Consider the following 22,686-nt stretch of genomic DNA (forward strand, 5'->3'; position numbering starts at 1 on the left):
CCCTCCCTGTCCATCTGCACTCGTTTTCTGGTGAGGAAAAGCCTTCCAAGGAGAGAAAGGAGGGAGGCTTCGGGCCACCCTTCTTCCCGTCCCGAGCGCCGGGCTGGCGTGGCTGGGCAATTCTTCAGCAGCCGGCGTGGCCACCAAAGGGGTGGCTGCTGGCCTTCGGTGACAGCAGACGTAACTGATGGCAGCAGTTAAATGCTGAACGTGTGTCAAGCTTTATAAATGCGCCCGGCTGGGGAGTTATTACAGAGCCACCTCACGGAGCTCGCCACCGAAAGCAGCGCCGCAGCTTCTCACGCCCGCGTGTTGCTCCCTCCCCGACAGCTGGCTCGGCCCATGTCCATGGTGCCCAACATTCCCGGTATTCCTGGGCCTCCCATCAACAGCAGCGGGTCCATCTCGCCATCGGGCCTTCCTGTGCACTCGGAAGCCAAAATGGTAAGTGTCCAACCACACGCCGGGGAGGGCGTCACGTCGACGTCCCTCCATCTTCACCAGCTCCTCCAGAAAAAGGTGTCTGGAGGCTTTTTCCCTGCGGCTTTCCTAAAGAGCTGCTGCTTGTCTGAAACCCCGCGCAGCCGCCGGAGCGCTGCCTCGCACCGAGAGCAGGTGTTGTAAACGCCACCAGGAATATTAGACTAATCAGCGCTGCGGCTCTGGCAGGCAGAGCAGGCACACGCTATTGTCGAGACAAACCTCAGCCCCGTCCTAAACACGGCTGTTTTGTAAAGCTGGCGCTTCCAGTTCCAAGGTAACAGATGGGCTGGAGGTGGGCTCGAAGGAGGCAGAGCCAAGAGGAGAGATGTTGTGCTGCAATCCAAGGATCCCGGTAATGGGGTTTTGTGTCGACTCCTTAAAATTAAAAAAAAAAAAAAAATTCCACTGCTGGCTCTTCCACAGCTAGGGAGGAAGCAAACCTAAAGTTCAGAACAAAGAGCAATGAAACCTCACGGTTTTGGGTCTGAGACGGGGTGGAGGCATTTGCAGAGCTGCCTCTTCGGGCAGTGCTTGCTCACCGTTCCCGGTGCGCCCCGCGTTGTCGCTGCTCCCTCCCCGCCCTGGTTTGGGTGTCTGCAGGGTTCACGGGCAGAGCTGTGAGTGGGGTGGGAAATCTCAAACGGTGTCCGAGGCCCGAAACGGAGCCGTCCTGCCCCCATGGCCTGCGTGTGGCTGCCTGGAGAAGGAACGTGCAAGACACGGCCGTGATCGTGCCTGCGTCCTTCTCCATCCCCTTCCTTCTTCACCCCTGGTGCTCGGAGGCAGCTGGGGCTCTGGAGCCCGTGGTCCTGCAGAGCCTACCAGCTGCGGGTGGGCTGGCACCAGCTGCAGGAGCAATTTTGGGGTGCAGGCGCCTGTCTGCTCGGGCCTGAGCCGGGCCCTGCCGCCTGTCTTTGGGGCTGGCTCTCATTTGGGATTTGGAGCGGGGTAAAGCCTTCACGGCACGCAGATCACCCCCGCTGATGTCCCGTTTTCTCCTTCACCAGAGGCTGAAGGCCAGCTTGACGGCGTCTTCCTCGCTCAACGGCAGCAACCTGGTGGTGGGCTCAGCCAGCACGATGGTGACCGCGCGCCCGGAGCAGAGTCAGATCCTTGTCCAGCACCCCGACGCCCCCTCCCCGGCTCAGCCACAGGTCTGCTGCTGCTCAGCCTGCGAGGCTGGGCTGGACGTGCTGGGGGGTTCTGGGCTTCAGGGAAAGAGGAGGAAAACCTTGCGGCTTCCTGGCTTGCAGAATGGGTTAAAAACCTTGTTTTTCTGTCGCTGCCACTTCAACACTAATGCTCTCAAACACCACCGGGCAGAAAACTTCAGCAACATGTTAATTTGCGTGACAAGGTCTGGAGTTTTGAAAGAATATTTTGCTCTTTCCTCCCTGCTCAATTACTAGGGTTAAATGCTCCCCTCTTAGGCAATCAACTGCGCCGGCTCCTGCCAGCTCACCAAATGCCAGCCTTCCATCAGGATCGCCACCTGCTCTGTCAGTTAGATAGGCTTCCAAAAGTTTAATATCCATATGCTGCCTGACAGCGAGTACTGAAGTGTAACTGCACTCCCCGACGGTGGCAGTGTAATTACAGAGCCCTTGCAGAAGCGCCGCCGAGGCTGTGTCTGCAGGACCCTCTGCCCTCGCCGGCTTTTCCTTTGTTCTCCCGAAATAAAACCGGGAAATTGTGCGGCGTGACGAAATCTTTTCTACCACTTGCCTCCGAGAGCTTGTGGAGCTGAAGACGTTGAGGGAAAATTCAACCCAAATGAATTTTTAAAGCAAATTGCCCGCTCGAAACGAATCAGTCAGATACTGAGGCCGAACGGAGACCGCGAGCGGGGCCGTGCGTCAGAGCGGGGCCGCGCGCTCCCAGCCCTGCAGCTGGAAGTCGCCCTCCGCCGGCTGACGAGCAGGGGCTGGCTGTGCAGGAACCTCCCCAGTCACTGAGGCACGAAGTTCCTTTTCGAGTCTCTTAAGTGAAATGAGGAGGAAGGCCGTGCCTTTCGCTCTGCCGGTGGTCATTGACCGCATCAGCTCCTCGGCGTGGAGGGGAGGAAGCTTCTGCTCTCGGCTACGTGCCATCAGCTGGCCAGGCCCTCAACGTCTCCACGCAGGAGTTTGGGATTTAACTCATTGCCCTGACGTTCACACGTCCACTGGCTTTGGGATCTCAGGGAGCTCAGGTGGATTCACACCTTAAGCTTGCAGAGCAGTTCAGCTCCCCCCTTGCAGCCAGGGCTGCCCGTGGTCCCCCCGCAGCGTGCGAAAGCAAATCCCTTTTTGCTCCAGCTGCAGGATCCGACCTCTTTACCAACCCTAGTGGAAACAACCAGGTTACACCAGGCTGCGTTAGCCGCCTTCCTGCCTCAGAGCTTCCTCTCAGCATCTCTCTCCCCCCTGCCCCATCTCCAGGTTTCCCCTGCCCAGCCCACGCCCAGCACCGGCGGGCGGCGGAGACGCACGGTCGACGAAGACCCCGACGAGCGCCGGCAGCGGTTCCTGGAGCGCAACCGTGCCGCCGCGTCCCGCTGCCGGCAGAAACGCAAGCTCTGGGTGTCTTCCTTGGAGAAGAAAGCCGAGGAGCTCACGACCCAGAACATCCAGCTGAGCGTGAGTATGTAACCGGGGAGGCTGAGCGCAGCCGCTCGCCAGCCCGGCGGCGCTGGGACGGTCGCTCCGGAGGGAACGTCTTCCCCGTGCTGCGGAGCCAACAGGCGTTTGCGTGCTGCTCTCTGGAGCAGGATTGCTGCCTCTGGGCCGTTTCACTCCCACCAGCCAGGGAGAAGCCCTTCAGTGCTCTTATTTCTCCCCCCGTCCCCTTGCAAGGGCTCTGCCTCTTCGCCCCATCAAGGCGGTGCTGCAGCACGAGGAGCGGTGCCAGCCTCGGGAGCAGAGCTGGAGGCCTCAGGAAGCAGCTGTATTTACAGAGCTGAAGCCTCTCCTGTGCGAGGAAGAGCTCTCTGCTGGCACAGGGGCAGCAGAAGCAGCCCCAGTTCCCTTCCCCCCACGTCGGACCTGGTAGAAGGGCGAGGAGGGGGGCTTAGCAGCTGCAGCCGGACTGATTTTTAGGGAGAACTGGGGTTTTCTGGCTGCACCCCTCCACCTGTCTAGCAGAGGTGCAGCAAATCTGCAAACACAGGCAGCTGAACGTAATTTCGCTCCCCTTGCAATTAGCCCCCCTTGTTAATGCACTCAGCACTGGCCAAGGATTGGTCTGCAAAAAATGGAACTCGTGTCCATTCGGGGCTTTTTCTTCCCCTGGCTGCTGGTGACTCATGCAGCGGGATTTTTTCAATAGCACTGATCATGGTATTTTTATTCTCTTCCCAAGATAATTATAGAAACTGTTTCCTTGGGCAACTTTGAAACACAATTGCCTGAGTTTCAGCTGTTTGTTCAAACATTTCAATAGGGGAATAATGTGCTACACAAAGCTTGTAGGGAAGCGGACCTGTTTTCACGGCACAGAGTCAATGTGAAAGGCTCGGAGACTCAGGAAAGGTTAGCTTGGAGTTGCATAGAGAAGGCAGAGGACTATGGAGTGGGCTGGGTGACAGTTAACTGCTCTCCTTGGCAGCAGGGAGGCTCCGGGGAGGGAGGATGGCTCTGCGGTTAGCATGCCCAGAGCACCAAGGCGCTGCTGCAGATAGCTGGGGCTCCGTGTGAGTTATTCCCTCTGTGCTGCCGTTCCTCACCTATAAAACGGGTCGTGTTAAAGCTGGAGGTCCGACCACCTTCACCTGTCATACGAAACAGCTGAGGGGGGTGCTGAGGGCCTGGAGGAGCTCTGCTGTTCCCCAGAGCCTGGCATGGCCCGATGTGGTCGCAGCCTGTGCTGCTGCTGCTGTGCAGCTCCAGAGGGACAGAGGTGGCCCCAGGCTGATCAGCGTCCGCTCAGCTCCGGGCTCTGTTCAGCTCTCCCCCAGCGCCAGCAGCGTGCTGGCCTCGAGCTGTTGGCATTAGCAGGAGGGCTCGGGCGAACGTGTGCCCAGGGTTAGGTGGAGAACGTCCCGAGGGGCTTTCCTGCTGGTCGGCAGAAACTGCTAGCTGCTCTGGGGCATCTCAAAGCAGCTAACAAGCCGTAAGCTTGCGTGGCACGTGAATTATCGTCCTGCTGTTGCTAGAGGCTGCTGTCAGGGCTATGAGTGATGCAGACCCCCGTGCTTGTGTTTCCATCTCAGAACGAAGTCACGCTACTGAGGAACGAAGTTGCTCAACTTAAGCAGCTCCTGCTGGCCCACAAGGACTGCCCCGTCACTGCACTACAGAAGAAAACACAGGGCTATCTCGGTAAGTAGTGACTTCTGCTGGTCCCTGCTGCCCCTGAAGTAGGTCGAACTAGCCGAAACCTGCATAAGGCATTCAGGAAGGGAGCCTTTATCTCAGCCTCTGCTCCATCACCTCCCTGCTCCTGTGTCTTCTGCTCGGTACGGCCTCACAGCATCCGTACCGGGAAGGTTCCTGCTGGGGAGGGAACTGCAAGTTATCATTTTAACCCGCTTTGTGAGATCGTGCAGCCAAGGGGTGAAAGCACTGGGGGAAGGAGGCAGCGCATCTCCCTCAGCATCTCCGTAGCGTGGAGCATTTGACAGAGATCCACGTCTCCGCTCCTCCCCGGAGCGCGGGCCAGCGTCTCTCGCAGGCGGCGTGCCAGGCACTTGATATTCTCTTTGAAGTTACAAAGTCCTGCTGCTCTGCAAGCAAAGCCAGAGTCAGGAAAGGCCAGACTCTATAAATGACATCATGGGGCTCTGTATCTCGTGCTCTGCAATTCACATCAAATTGGCTTTGGAAGTTAGAAGGCCTCTTTTTATCTTTTTTTTTTTCTTTCTTTCATTTTTTTTTTCATGCTGCCTATTTCATTATAATCAACCCTGGAGCTAAACATTGCGTCTGGCTTCTTCCTGCCTCTTCTGTCATCTCTGCAATAACAGCTCCGCACTGTGGCGTTCGTGCAGAGCCTCTGGAAGATGCTGGAGTCCCTTGGCGTTGCCTGCATTAACGGGACGAGAGACAGGGATGGAGGGAGAGGAGAAAAGGAAGGGGAAAAACCCAAAAGCAAAGAATGCAGGCAGCCTCCTTCCTGCTTGCCTCCTGCTTTCCATCTCCTGGGTCTCTGCAGGGCTCTTCTCCTGTGCAGCGAGGCACAAATATGTGCTGCACGGGGCCTGGCATCGCCGCTTTATTTTCGCTCATTACAGCGGCTCAGAGCTTGAGTGATGTGGTCGTGAAAGCCCTCGCTGTCCCCAGCTCTCGCAGACAGGTGTTCGCTCTGCGTATAATGCAGAGAGGCGACAGGATTTTTCCTGTTAACTTCCGAAGTTTACAGTTCCTATTATTATTCCTCACAGCCTGTCTGCTCCAATAATAGGAATTCATCACGCATCTGAATAATAAAAACAAAATTCACGCCGCCCTCCCCACGCCCCCCCCCCCAACGGCTGCCTTTTTTATTATTGAGATTTGTGACTAAGCAGCTCCTTAAACAAAAATGCCAGATTCCCTCGATGGAATTACAGCTGCCTCATGTACAGTCGGGTTGTTTTATTCGTAATACCTTGTAAATCTCCTTTTGGGGATGCCAAACTGTTATATTGCTCCGCTCGACCTTCTCTCTCACCGCCAAGCCAGTTTTCAGATCTGCTGTGCTAGCCGCGTCCTTCGGCGTGCCAGCAGAGGCCACGCCAAGGTTTCACGAGGGAAGGTAAAAGGGGAAAGGGGCGCGATATTCACGCACCTGGCAGAAAGCTGAGCCCTCAGCTACGTTTGCCTGTGCCCAATAAGGCTGCAAAACTCTCCTCTGATTTTCCGGTGTCCTGGGGTTTCACCCTCTTGACGTGGAAGAAGTATCCCGGCTCCTGCCATTATTCTGCTCTGTTAAAGGAAGGTGACCGCATCTTACCCGTAATTCATCTCGCCAAGTGCACAGGAGGGAATTTCCTCCTGACATCTGCAGATAATGAGTGTATACCCCCAAAGAGGAGAGGTCTGATTGCTCTCGCCTTGGCATTTGATAGGTCACAAATTATCCTCCGCCGTAGGAGCCCTGCCTGGGCGCAGGGGGCTGGTGGTGGGAGAGGATCCAAAGTTTCGGCAAGCTCCGAAAGGGGCGCGGAGGAAGGTCTCTGCCTTTGTTTGCCTCCCGTCCCTCCGATCGTACCGCTGCAAGTCCCCGAAAGAAATGGAGCAAGCCAACAGTTTGTGACGGGCTCTAATTGATTTTAATGTTCTAGAGCACAATAACGAGCAGACCAGGTGATTTGTGTAAAAAATGGGCAAAAACCGCTGGAGTGCCTTTGCCGAAGGGTTTCTGTTGCGCGCGGTCCTGAGCGCTCACCCAACAGATGGTGAGGACGCCGAAGGAACCGTTCAGTCTCTGGGCTAAATGGCCTTGAACCAAGTACCATGCCAGGAAACAAGATGTAGGAGAGTTCATTTGTTATAATGAGGAAACGGATTTATTACCAGGAAGGTTACGCTGGGTCTGCCATCCTCGGGGCGAAGCCGGCACTTTACACCTTCCTGGCGCAAATATTGTGAGGTTTGGTGGTGTTCCTCCGAGGGACGGGGCCCGCCGGGTCGTTACGGCCCGACTAATCAGTTTTATTTCCAGCCCTCACTCGCTTTTGCCAGACAGCTGCTCTGGCTCGTCCTCAAGGGGGGCCCGCTTTGGTGGGGGGAGCTGAAGTTCCTGGAGGGATCGGCCCCTCTATTCCTGGCTGCTTTGGCTAAAAAGGGGGAGCGTTAAGTAAAACCCGACCGATTTCTGCCCCGGCATCAGCAGCAGCAGCCTCCCATCCCATCACCTCTCCCTTAATGCCAGGAGCAGCGTGCGGAGCCTCTCTCTAACCATTTTTTTTTTTTTTCCTCCTTCCCCCCCCCCTCGAGCAGAAAGCCCGAAGGAGAGCTCGGAGCCCACCGGCTCCCCCGCTCCCGTCATCCAGCACAGCTCCGTCACCGCCTCCCCCAACGGGCTCAGCGTCCGCTCGGCGGCCGAAGCCGTCGCCACCTCGGTGCTCACGCAGATGGCGAGCCAAAGGACAGAACTGGCCGTGCCGCTGCAGCCGCACGTCATCATGGCCCCACAGTCGCAGTCTGCCGGCAGATGATGGCGCAGCCCCCGCGCGGGACACGGAGCGAAGCACAGCGCGGACTCTGGCCGTCCCCGAGTCCCCGAGCGGTGGGGACGGAGATGGATTTTTTTTTTTTTCTTCTTCTTCTTTTTTTTTTAAAAAAAAGTGAGTTAAGGGCAGCTATATGGCGCTTCTGACACTGCATAGCCTGTACAGATCCCGGCCCCAAACCGCTGCCGTGCGCGCCCACCCGTCCCTGCCGGATGGCTTCGCACCGAGCGCGTTCTCGAGCCTCCGTCACCGTGCGGAGCCGCCCGGACACGCGGAGCCTCACTTTGAAAGCACCTCGGAAGGTTTGCTTTCAGGTATCAGTTCCATTAACACTAAACCTCCATGCTCGGCGGATCCCCGTGGCGCTCTCACTCGTCCCAGTGCCCCCCCTTCCCTCGCCCTCCGCTCTCAGCAAAGGAAAACGCAGCTCCTGGGAGGCTGTGACATTTAGTCGTGCTGTCAGTGTATTTTATTTTTAACAGCGTGCTGCTTCCAGGCATCTGCTCTCCCCCCCACCACTCTAGCTACCTGAAACATTGCACCTTCGGACGAGGAAGCCTCCTTGAGCTCCGAGGTTAAAGGGATCGAGGTCGCTCTCCTCGCGGTAACTCGCAAGATGCCGGCGACACTTTTGGAGCACGCTGACGTTACCGGAGCCGAACCGCTGCAAACCACCGGTCGCTCGTGCTGCCCCGGGAGGTGTCCCCGTGCCTCTCCGGCGCCAGGGACAGGCACCGGCTGCTCTAGCAGCAGCAGGGCTGCTCTCGCTCTTCCTTACGGTAACGTGGCGCCGATCTGCGCCTGCGGGGACCTGCGGGGACCTGCGGGGACCTGTGGGGACCCGCGCAGCCGGGAGGTACGCGAACGGAGGAGCTGTCCCAGCTCCGGTGATAATGTGAGTCCCACAATTCGTCGCTGCTCTCAGCCCCACTGCACGCCTTAGAGAACAAATCCCTCCAGTTCCGAGGATCATCTCCTTGACACGTAACCTTAAGAATGGTGGCCTTAAGTCGTGGATCGTTGCCTGTTCCGAGGAGAGGGAGCGCGCAGCAGTGTTTGTGTTTGCCTGGCCTTTACCTCTTCGTCACGGTTATCTTCTGCTCTTGATGATGGAGCCCCCATTGCTTCCAAGCCAGAGCAAATGAAGGATTCGTAATGCTTCCAGGGCAGGCTAACAGCCGGCCTCGGTGTTGGGAGGCGCTGGGAACCGCGTCCGCTTGCCACGCCGCATGCGTGTGTCTGTGTGCGCTTCCCTGGGCCCGCGCTGGCCCTTGGCAGGTGATGGTCGCAGGCTGGAGTTCGTCTCGTGGAAGCTGGAAGGGGCGCTGGGGGTGCTGGGGCTCTTCCAAGAAACCTCCTCAAAGCTCGTCAGCCCTCGGTCTTCCTGGCCTCCCCCGGCGGGGGTCTCTCCCTGCCGGGCCCCTTCGCCCCCCTCACCCGAGCTCCCGCCCGCCTCAGGTCGCACTCGCCACTTTTGAGCCAAGTTGGTTTGTCAAAGCGATTCGTTCCTTTGGCTTTCCTGGACTTGGAAGGTCCCCAGGGACAGCAAAACCCAAAGCAAAGCGCCCGGCCCTGTTACGGCCGGGCACGTCGGGTGGTTTGGTTTGCCCGCTGACGGGCTCTGTCTTCTCCCCTCTCTTTCTCGGGTTCTTGTCGACCTCTCGCAGTGGTGCCAGCGCCGGTTCCTGGGTTCGGTTTCGTTTGACACCGCTGCTCTCACACCCTGCTTTGGCCTGCTCGTCTTGTGCTTCGCTGGCCTCAACCACTGCCCTTCTGCTTCAGACCCTGCAGCAGCCCCCCCAGCCCCCCTCTTGTTTCCCTAACGCTCTTTGTGCAGTGACTCTGCCCGCAGACTGATGTCGTGGCTCTCACTGCCCCAACAGGCCGTGTTTTTTGCGGTGAGAGCGAGCTGTGAGCAGGGCCCGCGGGGTTTTCAGCAGGTCCTACGTCCCCACGGCACCGCGGGAAGGGTTGGGGCCAGGTGAAGCAGCCCCTGCGCCCACACCCCGTCCTGCCAAAACCTGCGCTGGGTTTGGCAGCGTTGACCGAAAGCGCCTCCCTTTGCCCAGGGGTAGCGGGAATGACAAAAATGTCTTGCAAAACATTTGCTTCATCGCCCAGCTGGGTCCCTGCCCCTCGGTGTGCAGCGCTTTGGAGCTGCTGACTGCAGCTCGCCAGCTCCTCCTAGGCTGCAGAGAGGGCTCAGCGCTGCCAGCGCCATGCGGGAACGGCATCTGTCGAAGGAAGAGCAGGGAAAGGAGGAATTGAGGCAAGGGGCAGCCGGGGTTGGCAGGAGGGAGCACAAAGGGTGGTGCTGAGGGGCTGTGAACCCAGGGCAGCGCTGGCGGCGGGTGCAGCAGCGTCCCCGACCCCCCGAATTTTCCCTTCAGGGACTCGAAGTGACCCGGCTCAGACAAAAAGCACGATGTGATGGGAGAGCTGAGATCTCGCAGCTCGCTTGAAACTTGCTGACGTCCCACAGGAGGGCTTTCCCCCTCCCTGTGACCGCCCCAGCCCTTGAAATCCCGGCCTCGTGGCGTTACCGGACACCCCCGGGTCTCTCGGACCTGGCAGGTGAGGAGGGGGCCCTGCAGATTTTCTCCCTGTGCCTCCCCGCTTTGCTGCCCAGCTCCAGCATCCCCCCACCCCAGCTCCCCTCCATGTGCAGTGCCTTGAACAGACCTGGAAAGCCATGAAAAAAAAAAAAAAAAAAAAAGGTTGTAAAGCTCCAAACCTGGGCAGCGATAATCAGGGAACAAGTTTTTGATGATACCTTAACATTTTTATTGTGTTTTTTTTTTAATTACCAGGGTTGCAGCCGTCCTGTGCCCCCTTCAGGTGCGGTACCCCGGTACTTGTACTGCTCCTGCAGAGCTCAGCCGTGCCCAGGGCAGGTCCCGAAGCAGGTTCCAGGTCCTGGTGTCACTTGTGACAGTGTCCTCGGCTGCAGGGAGGGACAGACGGGTGGGACAAAGCAGGAGTCCTCCCACCGCAGGCAAGCTGAGCTCCCGAGGAGGAAGGTAGCCAAAAAACCCGGCGTGATCTTTAGCTAAAGCATCTCCCCCGCCGGCCCCAAGCAGTGGGGCAAGGCTCCGGTGCCATCCTGCTGCGATGGGCGGACATCCCCAGCCCTAAATGTCACTTTGGGGCACACCAGAGAGGTTCATCACGTATTAGGGCTGCAAAAGGTGCCTGGCAGAGCCATCCCCGAGCCAGGCTTCGAGCCCAGCAGAGCTTAATGTCACGAAGCTGGGCTGGCGGTCACGTTTCCAGCAGGAGCGTTAGGGTTGGTTGTGGGTTTTTTTTTTTAAGAGATGTGGGTTTGCTGTTTTTTTTTTTTAAGAGCTGACCATTTCCAGGGTCTTTGGAGAAACAGGTATGCGGAGAACAAGTTTTCCCCCGTGCTTTTCCAGTACCTCTGTGCTGATGTAGCGGCTGCGTGAGGACGCGTTGGGCTGCCTAATTAATTAATTAAAACCTGGCTGCCAAAAAGCAGGGGGTTTTATAACCCGGAGCCAGGCAGCCTGCCGAGCCGAACCGCTGCTGGGTTTTTGTTGCACCAACTCAGCCCCTTTGTAACTGCGTCGCTTGGAGGCGCTTTGTGCCCTGGGTTAGCGTGCCGGTAGCTGTAGAGGGTGCGCAGTGGTCTTGGGGGGAGTTCGGGGATTTTTCGGCTGGGAGGATGGACTTGGTGGCAAATCGGTGGCCTTTGGTGACCCTGGGTCCCCCCATGTGGACAGGCAAGGGAAGAGCTGGCGCCTGCTCATCCTGGTTCAGCTCTTGCACAAAGACAGGATGTTCAGGTGGGGTGAGACCCCGATTTCTGCTCCAGGGCAGGAGTTCTGGGTTTCACCTGGGGGCCGGCAGCTCCCCGAGTGCGTGCACCTTCCTCCGCCAGCCCTCGGCTGCGGTGCCTTAAAAAAATAATAATAAAAAAAAATGTGTGCCCCTTCAGTCTCATACATTGCCCCCAAACCCAGCTTTGCAGCAGCGTTTTTGGGTTGCCCAGGATCTCCAGCCCTTACCTGGGGCCGAATCGACGGGTGAGCGGCGAAGCCCGACGGGGTTCAGCTTGTGATGGAGCCGGGGGAGCCCCAGCAGAGGGGGGGGAGCCAGCGGGGGTCGGGGCCTCCTTTTTCCTCCGAAATCACCCCGTGTCTTCCTGATCGGGCCCAGAGCCGAGGGCTCAGCCGGGAATTTGGTCGGGTTTGGCCCCATTTGTTTGCCCCCCCCCCCCCCCAAGTTTCATGCACACGGGGGCGGTGGCGACACCGCTGCCCCCAGCCCCAGCACCGTGCCAGGAGGTGACAGCGGGACCCCGTCCCCAGCCCGAGCCGCTTCGCAGGGCGAGCTTTGACGATCAAGAACGGAAAAAGCCAAGAAAAAGGAAAACACCCCCCCCCCCCCCCCCCCCCCCCGCCCCCAAAGAGCGTAACCCCGCGGGTGTAGTATCTATAAAGAAATGCATATCTATGAGTATATACAGACCTATATAGACATATAGCAACGTCCTGAACGGATGCGCAGCTCCTTATGCAACGAAATGGTTTTCTAGCTGTACCCCCCCCCCCCCCGCAGCCCCCCCATGGACGCCCCTGCAGGGGCTCCTGTGAGCGGGTCCTCACAGCCCCCCGCGGGGACCCAGGGACCGGGGAGAGGGGGGACCCGGGGGGACATGTCCCCGCCCGACCCCGTCGGCCGCCTCGTACCAAACATGTAATGTGCCTTTTATTTATGCTGCAGATATAACATTAAAATATTACCGAGGAGATGGTGGCTGCCGGCCCGTGCTTCGCTGCGCTGGGGACAGCCGCGGTGTCACCCGCGGGGGGGGGGGGGGGGGGGGGGGGGGGACGGGGGGGACAGGGACACCCTTGGGTGTCACCTGCAAGGGGAGGGGGACACTTGGGAACGGCACTTGGCTGTCACAGCTGCCTGGGGGGGGGGGGGGGGGGGAACACACTGCTTGGATGTCACCATCGGGCCACCCCCTTCGTGGGGACACCCCCCCCCCCCCTCCCTGTTTTGGGGTCCAGCGGTGCCACCGCCCCCCCCGGTGGCATTTTTTGGGTGACCGAGGGTGACCTCGGTGACAGCCCTCGGGTGGGCGCCACCTTCCCAGCCTGGGGCCACCCAGCTTTGGGGTGGGGGGGGGGGTGGGGAGCAACCGCCCTGCCCCTTCCTGCCCCCCCCGAGAGGTGAATTTTTGGGGTGAATTCGGCTGGATCGGGGCCGGAGGGGGAGCGGCGGAGCCGGGGCCGCCCCGTCGGGGCTGCAGGACCGCGGCGGGGCCACGGGATGGCGGCAGAGAGCGGCGGCGGGGGGGGGGGGGGGGGGCGCCGGGGTGGGGAGGGGGCCGGGGTCGGGGTCAGGGGGGGCCCGGGAGGGGCCCGGGGCAGCTCCGGGACCGGGGGCGCGGCTGGGGCCGGGGGCCGAGGGCTCGGGGCCGCCCCCTCCCCTGTGCCCCCCCCCCCCCAAAGCCCGTCCCGTCCCAGCCCGTCCCCGGCGGCGGCTGTCGCGGCTGCTGAATGGCTTTCATTAGCGGCGGGGCCGGGATTGATCCCCGCCATCCCCCGGTCCCCCGGGACCCCCCCGGGCCGTCCTCGGGCCCCGGCCCGGCTATAAGAGGCGGCGAGCGGGCGGCGGAGGCGGGGGGGGACAGCGGCGATGGCAGCGCGGTTGGAGGCGGCTCTGCTGCTGCTGCTGCTGCTGCTGGGGGGGGTCCTGCCCCCCGCCCGCTCCTGCCCCGGAGCCCCCGGTGCCGGTGCCGGCCCCGAGCCGCTCCCGGTGAGCCCCGGCCCCGCCGCCCTGGGGGCGCTGCTCCGCTCCCTGCAGCGCCCCGGCCGCAGCCCGGCCCCGCTCCTGCAGCCCCCGAGGTGAGCTGGGGGGGGGGCCCGGGGGGGCTCCGGGGCTGGGGGACACCGGGGGGACACCGGGGGGACACCGGGGGGACGGAGAGGGCACCCGGGGGTGGGGGCAGGAGCAGGACGGGTGGCCCCGGTGGTGTCCGTCCGTCCGTCCGTCCGTGTGCCACGCGTGTCTGTCCCCGTCGGTGGCCGTGTCCGTCTGTCCCCTTCATCCGTCCGTCCCCTTCCATCTGTCCGTCCCCGTCCCCTTCCGTCTCTGCCCACCCTTGTCCGTCCCCGTCATCCCCTTCTGTCCGTCTGTCCCTCCCTGTCCCCATCCGTCCCCTTTTGTCCCTCCGTCCCCAGCCGCTCTCCCGTCACCCTCTGTGCCCGTGCCCCCCGTCCGTCCGTGTCCCTGTCTGTCCGTGTCCCTGTCCGTCTGTCCATGTCCCTGTCCGTCTGTCCGTGCTCCCATCCGTCTGTCTGTGTCCCTGTCCGTCTGTCCGTGCTCCCATCCGTCTGTCCGTGTCCCTGTCCGTCTGTCCGTGTCCCTGTCCGTCCGTCCGTCCCCCCGGGCGGGTGCCAGCGGCTGCTCCATTCCCCCGCCAGGTTTGCCCGGGGTCCGGGGGGCCCAGCCCGGCTCAGCCCCCGCAGCTGGGACCCTCCGACCGCCCCGTTCTGGACCATGGCGACCCCGCAGCGCTTCGGCCGCCGCCGCTGAGCGTCCGCCCATCCGTCCGTCCGTCCGTCCATCCGCCTGTCCGTCCGTCCATGGAGCTGCCCGTGGGGCTGTGTCAGTCCGCGGGCCCCTCAATAAACCAGTGCCGCTCAGGCCCCGCCGCTCGCCCTGGTGTTGCCCAAGGCCCGTTCTGCCCCAGACCCCCCCCTTACTGCCCCCCACGGCCCCTCCATCCCGCGGCCCCCCCAAGAAGACACCGAGGCGGGGAGTTTACAAACCCCCCAGCTTTATTCCTGGGGGCTGGCTGGTGCCCAGGGACCCACCTCGCCTGCAGAGGGGCCAGGACGGGGGGGTCCCCCCGGCCCCGAGGTCCGTCTGGGGTCCGTGCGGGGCCTGAGTGTCTGTCCGTGTGTCTGTCCGTGCGTCTTGAGAGTCCGTCCGGGCGCCCACGGGGTGCGTCCGTGGGTCCGGGTGTCTGTCTGGGTGTCCATGGGTGGGTCTGGGCGCCCACCAGTGGCCGGGTGTACATCGGGGGGGGGGGGGGTCCAGGCATCCATCCCGGGGGTCCGCGCGTGTCGGTGGCTGCAGAGCTCCGCCTGTAGGTCCCCAGCTCCGTCTGCGTCTCCCCGGCTCCCTCCAGGTGTCCGCGGGTGGCTCCGGGCGTCCGTGGGTCCGTCCGAGGGCGCGGAGGGATGGTGGTGGGGGGGGGGGGGCTCACTTGCCCCCCGCCATGATGCGGAGGTACTGCAGGGCGTTGCGGGCGGCCTGCGAGCGGGCGCCGTCGCGGGAGGGGGCGGCGCCGTGGCACACGGTGGCCGGCTGCGTCGACAGCTCCACCAGGCACTGGTGCAGCCCGCTGAGGCTCAACGCATCTGAAAGGGGGGCGGGGGGGAACGGGACGGACACAGGGGACAGGGGACACCGTCACCCCCCGCCCACGGCACCCCCGAACCACCCCCGGCACCCCCAAAGCTTTGGCTGAGGCAGCCGGGGGGTGGGCAGGAGGAGGGGGCGGCGGCGGGGGCTCACCGATGTCGAGGTAGCTGATGGCGAAGCTCTGCTCCTCGGAGAGCTCCTGCAGGAGGGCGCAGGCGCCCGCACCCACGGGTGCCAGCGGGTGGCTCCGCAGCTGCACGATCTTCTCGCCCGCCGAGTTGCGCAGCGAGTCCCAGGTGCAGCCGGGCGCGCGGCCCCGCAGCCCCTCCAGCCGGGGGCCCGCCTGCGGGGAACGGGGAGGTGAGGGGGGGGCGGCTCAGGGACTGCGGGGACCCCCGCACGGGGACACACGTGGGGTGGGGGGGGCTCCCCTTACGTGGGGACACCCCTGGGGACACAGCGGCTCGGGCACCACCGGGACCCCGACGTGGGGACGCCGCAAGGGCACCCCGGGGACCCCCGTATGGGGGCTTGCCAGGGACACGGGGGCTGCCAGGGCTCCCAGGCAGGGCCCCCCCGGGGACATCGGGGCTTGGGGACTGTGGGACCCCCCCTCCCATCCCGCAGACCTCCCCGGGGACCTCCCAGAGACCCCAAATCCAGAGGTGCATTGGGTTCCCCACCCCCGGGTCACCCTTGGTGGCCCCCCAGGCTACTGCCCCCAGCTTTAATTGGGGGGGGGGGGTCTCTGCGCCCTGGAACAGAGGGCGCCAAGGTGCCCGTGTCCCCATTAACCCCTCGGGGTGTCCCGGGGGGGGCTCCGTGCCCCGTACCATGCAGAACTGATCCTCCTCCACCTCGGCCTCGCTGCCCTCCCGCGGCTCCATGGGGACGTTGTGGATCCGCACCAGCATCTTGGCGGCCGCGTTGCGCTTCGCCAGCTTCTTGGAGGTGCCGCTGCCTGCGGGGAGGGGACGGGGACACCGTGAGCCCGGCCCCGCGCGTGTGTCCCCCCCCCCCCAGCCCCGTGGCCCCCTCCCCGGCCCCGTACCGATCTCCACGAAGCGCTCGACGCGGCAGGTCATGGTGAACTCCTTGCGGTGCGCCGGCCCCGACTCCTGCGTCACCGTGTACTCGGGCAGGCGCCAGCCCTTCTGCACCACCAGCTCCTGGGGGGGGGGGGCACGGGGAAGGGGTTGGGGAGGGGCACGGGCACGGCCGCCCCCCCAAAACAGGGAGAAACGGCCCCGAAAAAGGGGGTCGCCGTCCCGAAAACGGGCGGGGATGTGGCCAAAACGGGGACAGGCGCCACCAGGAGAGGGACAGCGAGCCCCGGGTCACAGCGCTCTGGAACGGGCATGGCCAGCCCCCAAAGTGCCCCCCCCCGCCCCCAAAGTGGCCCCAAACAGCGATGGCCGGCCCCAAAAGCTCCTCCACAGCCCCAGGTGGACACGGTCGCTCCCCAAAATGGGGATAACCGGTCCCAGAATGGGGATAACCGGTCCCAGAATGGGGAAAACCGGTCCCAAACTGGGGAAAATCAGTGCCAAAATGGGGGTAACTGGTCCCAAATGGGGATAACCGGTCCCAAAATGGGGATACCCGGTCCCTAACAGGTCCCAAATGGGGATAACTGGTCCCAAAATGGGGATAACCGGTCCCAAATGGGGGTAACTGGTCCCAAAATGGGGATAATTGGTCCCAAATGGGGATAACCAGTCCTAAAATGGGGATAACCGGTCCCAAATGGGGATAACTGGTCCCAGAATGGGGATAACCGGTCCCAAATGGGGATAACCAGTCCCAGAATGGGGATAACCGGTCCCAGAATGGGGAAAACTGGTCCCAAATGGGGATAACCGGTCCCAGAATGGGGAAAACCGGTCCCAAACGGGAAAATCAGTGCCAAAACGGGGGTAACCGGTCCCAAAATGGGGATAACTGGTCCCAAATGGGGATAACCAGTCTGAAAATGGGGGTAACCGGTCCCAAATGGGGATAACCGGTCCCAAACTGGGGAAAATCAGTGCCAAAATGGGGGTAACCGGTCCCAAATGGGGATACCCGGTCCCAAAATGGGGATAAGTGGTCCCAAAATGGGGGTAACCGGTCCCAAATGGGGATAACAGGTCCCAAAATGGGGGTAACTGGTCCCAAAATGGGGGTAACCGGTCCCAAAATGGGGATAACCAGTCGCAAATGGGGATAACTGGTCCCAAAATGGGGGTAACCGGTCCCAAAATGGGGATAACCAGTCGCAAATGGGGATAACTGGTCCCAAAATGGGGATAACCGGTCCCAAAATGGGGGCAGCCAACCCCTAATGGGCCAAATCCCACCCCAAAATGAGCCCCCCCCCAACCCCCCCAAATATCCATGGTCACGTCCAAACTAGGACTGCCCCCCCAAAATGGGGACACCTGGCCCCAAAAGGAGCCCCACCTGCACCCTGAAACGGCCCCCAGCAGGGCTGGCAGCCCCCAAAACAGCCCCCCCGGCCCCAAAATGCCCCCCCCCCCCCCGGCGGCACCCACCTGCAGAGCCCCCACGGGGTTACACTCGGACTGCGGGGGGGGCACGGGCGCCTTCGCCTCCAGGGGGGTGCCCCTGCGTGGGGCAGAGGGGTGCAGCGTGAGGGGGGGCGGCCCTGACCCCCCCCCCCTCCCAAAACCAGAACCCCCCCAGTTTGGGGGGGCCGGGGAGGGGTCTGGGGGTGCCGGGAGCTGTGGGGGGGGGGGGGGTCTGGGTGCCCCCCGTCCCCTCACCTGGGCGAAGGGGGTGGGGGCACGGCGGGGGCCGGGGGGGCGGCCGCAGGGCCGGGCTCCGCGGGGGGCTCTGGGGGGAAAGGAGAGCTTGGGAACAGAAGGCGACACGTTAACGGCCGAGCCGGCCCCCCCCCCCAAATCCCCCCCTCCTCCTGACCCCCCCCCCCCACCTCCCCGGGGTACCCCAAATCCTGACGGGCACCCCCGGTTCCCCCGGGGCCCCTCCCGGTGTCCTCCAACCCCCCCCCCCCCCCGGTTCTCTCGGCTCCCCCGAGACCTCCCTAATTCTGCCCAGGCGCCCCCAGCCCCGCTTCGGGCACCCCCAAACCCCCCCCGGCACCCCCAAACCCCCCCCCAGGCACCCCCAAACCCCCCCAGGGGCCCTTACAACCCCCCCAGGGGCCCCCAGGGACCCCCAAAACCACCCAGGGACCCTTACAACCTCCCCCCCCGGCACCCCCAAACCCCCCCAGGCACCCCCAAACCATCCCAGGGGCCCCCAAATCCCCCCCCAAGCACCCCAACCCCCCCCAGGCACCCCCAAAACCACCCAGGCACCCCCAACCCCCCACCCCGACACCCCCAAACCCCCCCGGGCTCTCCCCCCCCAGCCAGGTACCCCAATTCCCTTGGGATCCCCAAGGCCCCCACACCCCGGGTACCCCCAAAGTCCCTTCAGGTGCCCCCAATGCCCCCCCGCAGAAACCCCACACCCCCCAGCGCCCCCAAACGCAGCGGGTCCCAGTGCCCAGCACCCCTCAAAACCCCTCTTAGGCACCCCACACCCCCCCAGAAAACTCCCCCAGCCCCTTCCTGGGCACCCCCAAATCCCCTCCCCATTTGTTCAGCACCCCCTGGGCACCCCCAAACCCCCCCCAAGCCCCCCCCAGCCCCTTTTTGGACACCCCCAAATCCCCTCCCCATTTGCCCAGCACCCCCTGGGCACCCCCAAACCCCCCCAAACTCCCCCAGCCCCTTCCTGGGCACCCCAAATCCCCTCCCCATTTGCCCAGCACCCCCAAACCCCCCCCAAACTCCCCCAAACCCTTTTTGGACACCCCCAAATCCCCTCCCCATTTGCTCAGCACCCCCAAACCCCCCCAAAACCCCCCCAGCCCCTTCCTGGACACCCCAAATCCCCTCCCCATTTGCCCAGTGCCCCCAAACCCCGCACCCCGACCCCCCTCCAGCTTTCTGGGGTGTCCCCCCCCCCCCCCGTGCCCCCCACCTGGGCTCCTCGGGGGCGCCGGCCTCCAGCATGTCCCCCCCCTTGAGCAGCTTCAGGGCCACCTCGGCCGCTTTGTGCTTCGCCGCCTTCTTGCTGGGCCCCTGCCCTGGGGGGGGGTGAAAACAGGGGGGGGGGGCTCATTTTTGGGGTCCCCCCAAACCCTCTCGCGCCCGAGTTATGGGGTGGGGCAGTGGGGGAGCCCCGGAAACCCGGGGGAAATGGGGGGAGGGGGCCCTAAACTGAGCATGGGGAGGGGGAGGGTGCTGGGGGGGGGGGGCAGGTGCTGGGGGGGGATCTCTGGGTTTTGGGGTCCCGGGGGGCCCCCACCGGGATGCATTTTTGGGGGTCCCAGAGGACCCCAGGCTCTGATGCCAGGGGATCCCCAGCAGCCCCCGCTTTTCGGGTCCCTCGGGGGGGGGTCCCCAAAACCCGCCCCAACGTCAGGACCCCCAGCGGGGTCCCTGTGTGCCCTGAGGGTTGGGGGTGCCCCCCCCCTACCCCGCACCCACTTTTTGGGGCCGCTGCCCCCCTGTGCCACAGCCCCGAGCAGGGGGGGGGGATGCCCTCAGCCCAGCCCCAAGCCCCGACGTGTTGTGGGGTGCTGTGGGGTAACGTGGGGTAACGTGGGGAGTTGTGGGGTGCTGTGGGGAGTTGTGGGGTAACGTGGGGTGCCGTGGGGCTCTGTGGGGTGTTGTGGGGCTCTGTGGGGTGCCGTGGGGAGTTGTGGGTCTCTGTGGGGCACTGTGGGGCTCTGTGGGGGTGCCAAGGGGTGCTGTGGGGATCTGTGGGGTGCTGTGGGGAGTTGTGGGGTAACGTGGGGTGCTGTGGGGCTCTCTGGGGTGCTGTGGGGAGTTGTGGGGCACCGTGGGGCTCTGTGGGGCTCTGTGGGGCTCTGTGGGGTGCCGTGGGGCTCTGTGGGGCTCTGTGGGGCGCCGTGAGGCTCTGTGGGGTGCCGTGGGGCTCTGTGGGGCACCATGGGGCTCTGTGGGGCGCCGTGAGGCTCTGTGGGGCACTGTGGGGCGCCATGAGGTTCCGTGGGGCTCTGTGGGGCACCATGGGGCTCTGTGGGGCTCTGTGGGGCGCCGTGAGGCTCTGTGGGGCACTGTGGGGCGCCATGAGGTTCCGTGGGGCTCTGTGGGGTGCCATGGGGCTCTGTGGGGCTCTGTGGGGCTCTGTGGGGCGCCGTGAGGCTCTGTGGGGTGCCATGAGGCTCCGTGAGACTCTGTGGGGCGCCGTGGGGCTCTGTGGGGCGCTGTGGGGCTCTGTGGGGCTCTGTGGGGTGCCGTGAGGCTCCGTGGGGCTCTGTGGGGCTCCGTGGGGCGTCGTGGTGCTCCGTGGGGCTCCGTGGGGCGCCGTGGGGCTCTGTGGGGCGCGGTGGGGACCCACCAGTGCAGCTGACGTCGCCGACGGTGACGCGGAAGGTGAAGTTGGGCTGGTGGGCCTGACCCTCGGCCTTCAGCAGGTCGTAGCCCGGGGTGCGCCCTATGCGCGTGCCATACTCCTGCAGCAGGCTGATGGGCGTCTTCCCGGGGCTGGAGGCCAGCATCTGCTCCAGGCTGGGGACAGGGCTGCCCCCGAGCCCCCGTCAGCGGGGGGGGGACGGGGACGCCGGGCCAGGAGGGGGACGGGGGCAGGGGGACGCGGGGACGGGGCTGGTGGGGGTGGGAGGGGGGTTGGGGACACGGGGATGGGGCTGGTGGGAGGTGGGACAGCGTTTGGGGACATGGGGACAGGGTGGCAGCACTCAGGGACATGGGGTGGCAGCGCTTGGGGACACGGGGACGGGGCTCGGGGACATGGGGTGGCAGCATCTGGGGACACGGGGACAGGGTTGGGTGCAAGTGGGAGGGGGTTTGGGGACACGGGGGACTTGGGGACACGGGGATGGGGCTGGTGTGATGTGGGAGGGGGGTTTGGGGGACACGGGGACGGGGTGACAAAGCCACGAGGCACGGGGACACGGGGACAGGGGCGGCACTGCCGTGTGGCACGAGCAGGGACAGGGGCGTGGGGACGGGCTGGGACCAGTACGGGGACACGGGGACGGGGCTGGCACCGTGACGTGGGGTGGGGACATGGGGACGGGGCTGGCACCGTCACACAGGGGGGTGTGGGGACACGGGGAGGGGGACAGGGCCACCGGGGGGACAGATGGATGGGGACAGGCTGGCACCGCTGGGCGATGCGGGGACGGGACACGGGGACGGGGACACGGGGATGGGGACATGGGGATGGGGACACGGGGACACTGGGAACGGGGTCGTGGGGGAAGGGGACAGGGGATGACAGGGATGGGGACACCGGGTGCGGGGACACGGGGACATGGGGATGGGGACATCGGGGATGGGGACACGAGGACGGGGACAGGGATGGAGAGACGGGGGACAGCGGGGATGGGGGCACTGGGGCACGGGGACAGGGGACGGGGGACGACAGGGATGGGGACAGCGGGTGTGGAGACATGGGGACGGGGACACGGGGCCAGGACACGGGGATGGGGACGTGGGGATGGGGACATGGGGACACTGGGAATGAGATCGTGGGGGACGGGGACAGGGGACGACAGGGATGGGGACAGCGGGTGTGGGGACAGGGGGATGGGGACATGGGGACAGGACGGGGGGATGAAGACGGGACAATAGGGATGGGGACAGCAGGTACGGGGACATGGGGACATGGGGATGGGGACACGAGGACGGGGACACTGGGGGTGGGGACAGGGATGGAGGGACGGGGGACAACGGGGATGGGGACAGGGGCTGGGGACACGGGGACGGGGTCACAGGGACAGGACACGGGGGTGGGGGCAGGGGGTGGGGGCAGGGGGTGGGGACACGGGGACAGGGACGGGGACAGCGGGGGCGGGGAGCGCCGGCACCGGGGGGGGGGGACACGCCGCGGGGGGGGGGGGGGCGCGGAACCCCGGGAGGGGGGAACCCAAAGGCGGGGGCAGCGGGGGCCGGGGGGGCACCAAAGGGCGGGGGACACACCCCGGGGGGGAGGGGGGGGGGAGGGGCACCAGGCCCGGGGGGTCCAGGCCCGAGGCCTCGCCGGGGCCCGGTGCTGGGGGGGGGGGGGAGAGGGAACCGAGGGGGTCCCGGGGGGGTCCGGGGGCGGGTCCCGGTGCGGGGGAGGGGGCTCCCGGCGGCCCCGTACCTGGGGAAGCCGCCGCCGCTGCGCCTGGCCCCGCCGCCCGCCCCCTCCTCGCTCATCCCCGCCGCGCTCCGGCCGCCGCCGCCGCCGCCAGGGGGCGCCGGGCCCGGCCGCGGGGCAGGCTGGGAGGGGGCGGGGCTAAAAGAATAAGGGGGGGCGGCGCGCGCGGGGGCTGCCGGGAGGTGTAGTCCGCTGGGGAGGGGCAGCGCGGTGCCCGCCCCCCGGTGGTCCCGGAGGACTACGCTTCCCAGCAGGCTCCGCGCGCGGGGTGTTCCCCCGCCCCTCCCCTACCTCCCCGAGCCGTGGGGCATGCTGGGAGAGGTGGGGGGGAGGGGGAAGGGGGGAGGGGGGGCGGGGGGGACAGGGGTGATGGGGACATGGGGGGACATTGGGGACATGGGGGACATGGGGGGACATTGGGGACATGGGGGGACATTGGGGACAGGGGGGACATGGGGGGACATGGGGGGACATGGCAGTGTTGGGGGGACATGGGGGGGCATGGGGACAGACACAGGGACATG

General features: G+C 64.4%; 2 protein-coding genes across 11 annotated transcripts in view; one reads left to right on the plus strand and one right to left on the minus strand.

The window, feature by feature from the left end:
- The window catches only part of LOC106048874 (cyclic AMP-dependent transcription factor ATF-7), a 65,380-nt gene extending 55,117 nt beyond the window's left edge, over window positions 1-10,263 (plus strand). For all 9 annotated transcript variants that reach the window (XM_066985382.1, XM_066985385.1, XM_048054707.2 and 6 more), the window contains 5 exons: window positions 331-444; window positions 1,491-1,637; window positions 2,904-3,101; window positions 4,673-4,781; window positions 7,383-10,263. In XM_066985382.1, coding sequence (XP_066841483.1) covers window positions 331-444; window positions 1,491-1,637; window positions 2,904-3,101; window positions 4,673-4,781; window positions 7,383-7,600 — 786 coding nt within the window. In that variant the 3' untranslated portion in view covers window positions 7,601-10,263. The remainder of the gene's footprint in view (window positions 1-330; window positions 445-1,490; window positions 1,638-2,903; window positions 3,102-4,672; window positions 4,782-7,382) is intronic.
- Window positions 10,264-14,408: 4,145 nt separating this feature from the next.
- Window positions 14,409-22,317, minus strand: TARBP2 (TARBP2 subunit of RISC loading complex). 2 transcript variants are annotated; one of them, XM_066985454.1, is made up of 9 exons: window positions 22,166-22,317; window positions 20,396-20,577; window positions 19,010-19,115; window positions 17,782-17,868; window positions 17,551-17,623; window positions 16,068-16,185; window positions 15,850-15,977; window positions 15,170-15,359; window positions 14,409-15,012 (listed from the first exon to the last, which is right to left on the minus strand). In XM_066985454.1, the coding sequence occupies exons 1-9, from the start codon at window positions 22,219-22,221 to the stop codon at window positions 14,855-14,857; spliced, it is 1,098 nt and encodes a 365-aa protein (XP_066841555.1). In that variant the 5' UTR covers window positions 22,222-22,317; the 3' UTR covers window positions 14,409-14,854. The 2 variants fall into 2 exon arrangements, with proteins under 2 accessions (XP_066841555.1, XP_066841556.1); XM_066985455.1 differs by having other exon boundaries at window positions 20,396-20,565; window positions 22,166-22,284.
- Window positions 22,318-22,686: the final 369 nt, after the last annotated feature.

The sequence above is a fragment of the Anser cygnoides genome, chromosome 32, assembly GCF_040182565.1.
Source record: "Anser cygnoides isolate HZ-2024a breed goose chromosome 32, Taihu_goose_T2T_genome, whole genome shotgun sequence".
NCBI lineage: Eukaryota > Metazoa > Chordata > Aves > Anseriformes > Anatidae > Anser > Anser cygnoides.

Excerpts from the sequence above, each read along its gene's own strand:
- TARBP2 (XM_066985454.1), bottom strand. The coding sequence starts at position 22,221 with ATGAGCGAGGAGGGGGCGGGCGGCGGGGCCAGGCGCAGCGGCGGCGGC. Across the intron at positions 19,116-20,395 it reads CGGCGACGTCAGCTGCACTG|GGCAGGGGCCCAGCAAGAAG; the intron begins GTGGGTCCCCAC and ends ACCCCCCCCCAG. Across the intron at positions 16,186-17,550 it reads ACCCCGTGGGGGCTCTGCAG|GAGCTGGTGGTGCAGAAGGG; the intron begins GTGGGTGCCGCC and ends CCCCCCCCCCAG.